Source organism: Protobothrops mucrosquamatus, unplaced genomic scaffold (assembly GCF_001527695.2).
Source record: "Protobothrops mucrosquamatus isolate PMUCROS unplaced genomic scaffold, P.Mucros_1.0 scaffold5739, whole genome shotgun sequence".
Classification (NCBI taxonomy): Eukaryota; Metazoa; Chordata; class Lepidosauria; order Squamata; family Viperidae; genus Protobothrops; species Protobothrops mucrosquamatus.
Window position 1 is genome coordinate 11,804 of NW_015391587.1, and position 8,880 is coordinate 20,683.

The window sequence follows — 8,880 nt, forward strand, 5'->3', positions numbered from 1 at the left end:
GCCCAGAAGGCCAAGCTGGAGTCAGAGCTGAAGGTGGCCTTGGAGCAGCGGGTGACGGAGCGCCTGGCCGAGGTTCACGAGGACAGCCTGCGCCAAATGAGCGCCATGCGGGAACAGCACAGGTGGAAGGACGGGGGGCGGTCCCTCTCCCCCTTTGCCCCTCCCCACGTCTCTTTCCCCGCCCCTTCTTGGCTTTGATCGGCCGTTCACGTGTTTTTTTTTGAAACCGTCTTGGTTTCAAACTCTCTCTCCCCTGCTCAAATTTGGCTTTTATTTTTATTTTATTCTCCTCCTCCTCCTCCTGGGGATTTTAAGAGGCGGGCTTATTTTTTCCCCTCCAAAATCCAGGTTCCTGGAAGGGTCTCCCGTTTCTGAACTGAGTAGGTGGGCTACCCAGTCTCTCTCTTCCCTTCCCTTTTCTCCCTGCAGTTTCCCCCCCCCCCCGCCCACCTTAACATTGTGAAACTTGAATTTTGCACTTGTGCTTCATCCACAATTCGGAGAGGGGGGGGACTGCAGGCGTGAGCAGACCACACGGCGGCCTCTCCTGCTGTTGCTTGGGAGCGTTTGTCAGTTGCGGTTCAAAGCCACGATTCCCCTCTCCCCTCCTTAACTATTAGGGGAGTAGAAATGTGTTTTGCAGAACGACGAATAAAATCGGTGTCTAAAGGAGCATTTCTCAACCTGGAGATACCTTTGAAATCATTTTCAGGCCTTGGAGAAGCCCTGCATAAAAATGGGGAAAAGTGACTTTAAACAAAGATTGGACAAACCATTTGTCCAGAATGATATAGGATCTCCAAGGTCCCACTAGCCTTATGATCTGTCTGTCTCTGTCTGTCTGTCTATCTCTATCTATCTATCTATCTATCTATCTATCTATCTATCTATCTATCTATCTATCTATCTATCTGTCTGTCTGTCTGTCTGTCTGTCTGTCTGTCTGTCTGTCTATCTATCTATCTATCTATCTATCTATCATCTCTCTATCTATCTATCTATCTATCTTATATATCTATATCTATCTGTCTATCTATCATCTGTCTCTGTCTGTCTATAAAACTTTATATCTATCTGTCATCTATCATCTGTCTGTGTATTTGTCTGTCTGTCTATCAATCTCTCTCTCTCTCTCTCTCGTCTAGTATATCTCTCTATCAGCTATCATATCTATCTCTCTATTATCTCTATCTATCTATCTATCTATCTATCTATCTATCTATCTATCTATCTTATATATCTATATTTATCTGTCTATCTATCATCTGTCTCTGTCTGTCTGTCTATAAAACTTTATCTGTCATCTATCATCTGTCTGTCTATTTGTCTGTCTGTCTGTCTGTCTGTCTGTCTCTCTCTCTCTCTCTCTCTCTCTCTCGTCTAGTATATCTCTCTATCAGCTATCATATCTATCTCTCTATTATCTATATCTATCTATCTATCTATCTATCTATCTATCTATCTATCTATCTATCTATCTATCTATCTATCTATCTATCTCTAGTATATCTTTATCTATCAGCTATCATATCTCTATCTCTCTATTATCTCTCTCTCTCTATCTAGTATATCTATATCTAACTAGTATATCTATCTATCTGTCTGTCTGTCTGTCTGTCTGTCTGTCTATCTATCTAGTATATCTATATTTAACTAGTATGTCTATCTATCTATCTATCTATCTATCTATCTATCTATCTATCTATCTATCTATCTATCTATCTATCTATCTATCTATCTATCTATCTATCTATCTATCTTATCTCTCTCTCTCTCTCTCTCTCTCTCTCTCTCTCTCTCTCTCTCTCTCTCTCTCTCTCTCTCTCTCTCTCTCTCTCTTTTTCTCCCATTGATTCATCCGTCTGCCGCCGTTGATTTGGGGTTAATCTAAAGGCTTTAGGGAAGAGCCGAGGGCGATTCAAAACTGTATTTAAAGTAATTATTCCCTAATCTACCCAGGTGCATTTGGACAGATGCGCAAAGGCCCGTTAAAAAACAAGAAATCCACGCTCTGTGGTTGACGGCTTAAGAAGATACCAATGATAATTTAAGAATTTACAATGCAGCTTTTGCTCCTTGGTGCCTGCTAAAGCTCCTTTATTATTATTATTATTATTATTTTTAATCTTTTATCTCGCACAACAAAACGCAGAGAATACCCACTGGGCAATCAAAGGTTTAAATTTAAAAATCTCCTTTCGAGCGAGGGAAAAAAACGATCCTTATTTTTACAGTACAGGCAGTCCTTGACTTACAGCGTTTCATTTAGCGACCGTTCACAGTTACAACGGCGCTGGAATAAAGTGACTTAGGATCGTTTTTCATACTTAGCGACCGTTGCAGCATCGACACGACCAAAATTTCAGAGGCTCGGCCACTGACTCACATTTATGACGGTCGCAGTGTCCCGGGGGTCACGCGATCCCCTTTTGCGACCGTCGGACAAGCCAAGTCCATGGGGGGAAAAAGCCAAATTCATTTAACAACCAGGTTACTAACTCAACAGCTGCAGCGAACCGCTGAATAATTAGAGCAAGAAAGGTCGTTAAAACGGGGCAAAATTCACTTAACAAACGTTTCACTTAGCGACTTGAATTTTGTGGTCGTAACCTGAGGACTGCCCGGAGGCATTTTCTCCTTCTTTTAGATGGAAGATTGATTCTCTCTCGGCTCACTGCTGGCTGCTGGCTGGAGTTTGCAAGAGACGTCTGTTTTCTTGGTGGAAAAAAAAGATCTTTATTTTAATTTAATTTAATTTTCTTTTTTTCTTTCTTTTTGCAGGAAGCAGTTGCTGGAGCTCGGCGGCCACCACGAGAAAGAGTTGGCCAAACAGCTGGCTCAGTTCAAGGCGGATCTGGCCGAGAAGGAGGCCCAGCAGAAGCACCTCGCTGAGGACTATGAACATAGGTAGCCTTCCCAAAGTTTGCGGTGCCCCCCCTGAATCTCTTTATGGGTGGTGCTCAACTCACAACTGTTCCTTTAGGGACCGTTTGAAGTTAAAATGGCAGTGAAAAAAAGGGACTTACGACCGTGTTGAAAGAAAAATCTTTCATCAGGGTCCAGTCCAAGCCGGGAATAATCAAAATGGAGACTGCTTTAGAAAGAAGGTTGCAGTTTATTGAAGAGGAGAGCCAGACCGACAGAATTCAGAATTCAGAATAGAATAGAGCTGGAAGGGACCTTGGAGGTCTTCTAGTCCAGCCCCCTGCTCAAGCAAGATGGCTCTGGGAAAAAGTGACCACATAGCAGGGAATTGTGGGTTTTTATACCTTCTTGGGCTTTTGTTTGGAGTTGTTCCTGTGGTGTGGACTTGGACATGAGTCTGGATGTGCCTTTGTGGTATTCTGATGGTGGTGGGTTAATCCTATTGTGTCCCAAAAGTCATATCCTGCTTCCCTGGGGCGGGGGCTGATGGCTATGTCCTGTGTTGGATTTTTTGGTGTGAGGGATTGTTGATTCTAGGGATCTTTTGTTTTTCTAATCCCATCAGATTCCTGGCTCCCATCTTTCTGACAAGATTATCACACCTGCATTTCTGCAGACCTGGTTTCTGTTTGGGGCAGAGAGACTTTTGTGTGTGTGTGTGTGTGTGTGTGGTTGATTCCTGCCTTTAAGATCCTTTGGGGGAAATACAATATTCTGCCTTTTTAATATTTCCCCCGAATATTTTTTTCTCTGGATTCTTCCCACAACCTTTTTTGACACTGACGGCTGTCGCGGCAATCCCGCGGTCACGTGATCCAAATCCAGACGCTTTGGCAAACTGACCCCTATTTATGGCGGTCGCAGCGTCCCCTTTTGCGACCATCTGACCGGCAAAGTCGACGGTTTTCTTTCCCCACCCGGTGCCGTCGTGGCTTCGAACAGTCGCTAAGCGAACAGGTCGTAAGTCGAGGACGGCCTGCGTTCGAAACCAGGGCTGCCGCATTCCCACCGGTTGATTTTTTTTTTGTTTTTCACTCTTTCTCGCCCGCCAGGATCTCCAAACAGCAGGAGGACCTGCGGGAGCTGAGGGGCAGGTACCGGCACCTGGAGGCTCAACGGGCCGAGATGGTGAGCCAGTTCCAGGCCATGATGCAGGCCCACTGGAACGAGGCCCTGCGGCTCTTCGCCACCAGCCGCGCCCCCCTGCAGCCCTCGCCCAAAGCCCCACGCCAGGTGAGAAACCCCCGCATCGCCCCCGGAAAAAAGGTTGGGAGGTGGTCGAACCACGGGCCCTGTTCTGGACCCTGGCAGTTATTGGGTTAAAGGCTGGGTTTGTCTTTAGGGCAGTGGGAGGAGTTTCTAAAGGGCATTGGGAGACTTCCTGGACACTAGCCACATGGGGGTTCTTTTGTTCATCTTGTTCATGGCATCCAGCCACACGGCTGGAGATCCCATAATCATCCCAACATGTGACATTTAAGAAGGAGAAGAGGGGAAAATCTAATATCAATTTACCTGTGGGACAATCAAATTGCAGAAACCTATTTTGGACCTCTACAAACCTCTACAAACTGTAAGTCATTGTTTAGGATTCCCAGAATAAAGCAATATTTTCTGTTTGTTCCTCTGAGTTATCTATCTGTTCCAGATTGGAATAAGGCAAAATCTCCTGTCTAGGACAGAATAGTAAATTGATATTAGATTTTCCCCTCTTCTCCTTCTTAAATGTCACATGTTGGGATGATTATGGGATCTCCAGCCGTGTGGCTGGATGCCATGAACAAGAATAGGCCCTGTCCAACAAAACGAGGCCTGGAGACTAAAACATACGAAGAACGGCTGCAGGACTTGGGCCTGGCTGGTCTAAAGAAAAGAAGAAATAGGGGAGACATGGTAGCAGCGTTCCAGTATTTTGGGGGGCTGCCACAAAGAAGAGGGGGTTACGTTATTCACCAAAGCATCAGAGGGCAGGACAAGAAACAATGGATGGAAACTGATCAAGGAGAGAAGCAACCTGGAATTAAGGAGAAACTTCCTGACTGTGAGGACAATTAACCAGTGGGACAGCTTGCCACCAGAAGTCGTGGGTGCTCCATCACTGGAGATTTTTAAGAAGAGACTGGACAGCCATTTGTCTGAGATGGTATAATTTCTCCTGCTTGAGCAGGTGGGTTGGACTAGAAGACCTTCCAGCTTCTATTCTATTCTATTCTATTCTATTCTATTCTATTCTATTCTATTCTATTCTATTCTATTCTATTCTATTCTATTCTTCTATTCTATTCTATTCTATTCTATTTGTTCTATTCTATTGTATATTTTATTATTCTATTCTATTCTATTGTATATTTTATTATTCTATTCTATTGTATATTTTATTATTCTATTCTATTCTATTTTATTCTATTCTATTCTATTCTATATTTTATTATTCTGTTCTATTCTATTGTATATTTTATTATTCTATTCTATTCTATTCTATTCTATTCTATTCTATTCTATTCTATTCTATTCTATTCTATTCTATATTTTATTATTCTATTCTATTCTATATTCTAGTCCAGTCTAGTCCAGTCTAATCTAGTCTAGTCCAGTAATCCTCGGCTTACAACCGTTTGTTTAGTGACCATTTGAACTTACACTGAAAAAAATGTGGCTTATGGCTGTTTTTCCACACTTAACGACCGTTGCATCCAGGGGCTGCTGGATCCGCCTCGGGAATACAGTTAATCCTTGATTTAGAAGAGTTTTTTTAGTGACTGTTCGAACTTACAACGGTCCTGAAAAAAGGGACTTATGATCCTGTTGCAGCTTCCCCGTGGTCATGTGATCAACATTCGCCTGGGGAATCCTGGGAGTTGAAGTCTACACATCTTAAAATTATATGCTGGCTGGGGAATCCTGGGAGTTGATATCTATATATCTTAAAATTGTATCCTGGCTGGGGAATCCAGGTCTTAAAGTAGCCAAGGTCGGACGCCTCTGCTTTAATTAAATGCAATTTTCCCCCCCGTCCCTTTTCCTTCATCTTGCAGGAGGCTGACGCAGACCCCCCCTCCGCGTCGGAATTTCTGCCCCCCTCCGAACCAGTGAAGAGGACCGCGAAGGGGGAGGCCCTCTGCAGCAATCCGGGCATGGGCGACTGCAAGGAGCTGGGGTGGGCCAAGGCGGTGCCACTGCAGCCGGTCCTCCAGCAGCAGACCCGGTTCCAAGGGGTCTCCGAAGGAGCCGAGAAGCGCCCGCGGGAGTCTTCCCGGCACTTTCTGCCCCTGGTGCCGGACGTGGGGCGCCTCTCCTCCGAATTCAGCCACATCCTGAACTCCAGCCTGCTCAGCCAGCAGGGCTTCCAGCAGCTGGACCCCCAGGTGGACACCACCGTTGCCGGAGCAGGTGCGTGGGCGCACGGAGGCCGTCCTTGGCAGAGGCTCTGCGAGGAGGTTCTGAGTTCTAGTCCCGCCCCGGATGGGTGGCTTTGGGCCAATCCCTTCCCCCTCCCTCTCTCTCTCTGTTTGCCCAACCTGCCTCACAGTGATGTTGTTGTGGGGGAAAATAGGAAAAGAAGAAAGGTGCTTTTGCTGCTTTTGCTGCTTTTAATAATTTGTAAGAATAATAAAGGCAAGATACAAATGGATGGATGGATGGATACATGGATGGATGCATGGATAGATAGGTGATAGGTATAGGTAGATATGGTAGGTAGTTTAGGTAGGTAGGTAGGTAGGTAGGTAGGTAGGTAGGTAGGTAGATAGACAGACAGACAGATAATAGATAGTGATAGAAATAGATGATATAGATGATAGATAAGTGATACATAATGATAGATGATAGAAGATAGAGATACTGATAGAGATAGATATTTAGATTGATATAGATAGATAGATAGATAGATAGATAGATGATAGATGATAGATGATAGATGATAGATGATAGATAGATAGATAGACACAGACAGACAGACAGATAGACAGATAGATAGATAGATATAGATAGACATTAGATAGATAGATAGATAGATAGATAGATAGATAGATAGATAGATAGATAGATAGATAGATAGATAGATAGATAGATATAGGCAAATATGGTAAATAGACAGATAGACAGATAGATAGATAGATATAGATAGACATTAGATAGATAGATAGATAGATAGATAGATAGATAGATAGATAGATAGATAGATAGATAGATAGATAGATAGATAGATAGACAGACAGACAGACAGATAGATAGATGGATGATAGATATAGGCAAATATGGTAAATAGACAGACAGACAGATAGATGATAGATACAGAGATATGTTAGATAGATAGATAGATATACTAGATATAGATAAATAGTCAGACAGACAGATAGACAGACTGACTGACTGACTGACTGTGTGGCTGAACCAAGATCTGAGTCTTCCCTTTCTTCCTTTTCTCTTCCTTCTTTCCCTTCTCCGTTTCCAGGTTTGAATTTCCACCCGGAAAACCTGGCCGAGCACCCCTTTGCGGACGAGAGGGACGACTCCAGCCCTGAGCGGGCAGGGAACGAGAGCTCACTCACTCAGCCCAGCACTGGGGAGAGCAGGGCGCAGGGCCCGCAGCCGGACCTGAACTACTACATGCGTCTGGTAAGGAGCCTTGTTCCTGCCTGCAGGAAAAGATGTGTGTGTGTGTGTGTGTGTAAGTAAGACCAGCTGGTTGGAAGTGCAGTGCAGTATCTAGAGCAGTGTTTCTCAACTTACCTGCCTGAGGTTACCTGCCTGGGCAGGGGGTTGGACTTGATGACCTCCAAGGTCCCTTCCAACATTATTATTATTATTATTATTATTATTATTATTATTATTATTATTATTATTATTATTATTATTATTATTATTATTATTATTGTTGTTGTTGTTGTTGTTGTTGTTGTTGTTGTTGTTAACTTCAGTGACTGTAAGACAGGGCTCTTCAAACTTGACCCTTTGATGACTTTGTGGACTTCAACTCCCAGAATTCCTCAGCCAGCGTGAGGGAACTATGAATTCTGGGAGTTGAAGTCCACAAGTCATCAAAGGGCCAAGTTTGAAGACCCCTGCTATAAGATGGGTCAATTCCAACTCCCAGAATACCTTGTAAGAACTGTGGACTACAACTCCCAGAATACCTTGTAAGATATGTGAACTCCCAACTCCCAGAATTCCCCATCCAGCGTACAATTTTGAGATGGGTGGGCTTCAACTCCCAGAATCCCCCAGCCAGCAGCGCTTTCTGAGAGGAATTCCGAGAGAGTTGAAGTCCGCATATCTTAAAGTTGCCAAGACTGAGAATACAAGATTGGCTAGAAGGTGACCCAACTTCCTTCCAAAGCAAGTTTTCCAAGCTAAAAAGTCTCTCTTCCCTCCCTCAAAACTCAACTTCTCTCTCTCCTAAATGCTTATTTACCACTTTGGCTTTTTTTTCCCCTTTTTTTTTTGTGGTTCTGATGGTTGAGCTGGAGTGTGTGTGGGGGGTTTGTGGGGGAGCTGAGGCCTTCCTCCTTAATCTCTTGTCCACCCCACCAGCTTCTGGGCCACTCCGACTTCGAAGGAAGCCCTCCGCGTCAGGAGACGTCTGCCACGGACAGCCCACCCCGTACCACGAATCGGACCCAGACCGGTGAGCCCCGTGACCCAGCCTCCCTCCTCCACTTTCCCAGGACAGCTGCCCTTCCCTTGTCTTCTAGCCCAGCGGTCTTCAAACCTTGGTCCCTTTAAGACTTGTGGACTGCAACTCCCAGAATTCCTCAGCCAGCGTGAGGGAACTATGGCCCTTTGATGACTTGTGGACTTCAACTCCCAGAATTCCTCAGCCAGCGTGAGGGAACTATGACCCTTTTATGACTTGTGGACTTCAACTCCCAGAATTCCTCAGCCAGCGTGAGGGAACTATGACCCCTTTATGACTTGTGGACTTCAATTCCCAGAATTCCTCAGCCAGCGTGAGGG

The 8,880-nt window shown here is 44.6% G+C and overlaps 1 protein-coding gene across 1 annotated transcript in view; it reads left to right on the forward strand.

Moving 5' to 3' along the window:
• The window catches only part of LOC107299939 (centrobin), a gene marked incomplete at both ends in the record, with an annotated part of 21,448 nt that overhangs the window by 9,384 nt on the left and 3,184 nt on the right, over positions 1–8,880 (forward strand). Inside the window, 6 exon segments of the mRNA XM_029286907.1 lie at positions 1–122; positions 2,782–2,907; positions 3,978–4,158; positions 5,961–6,315; positions 7,379–7,542; positions 8,458–8,551. The exon segment at positions 1–122 is cut by the window's left edge and continues 10 nt beyond it. Coding sequence (XP_029142740.1) covers positions 1–122; positions 2,782–2,907; positions 3,978–4,158; positions 5,961–6,315; positions 7,379–7,542; positions 8,458–8,551 — 1,042 coding nt within the window.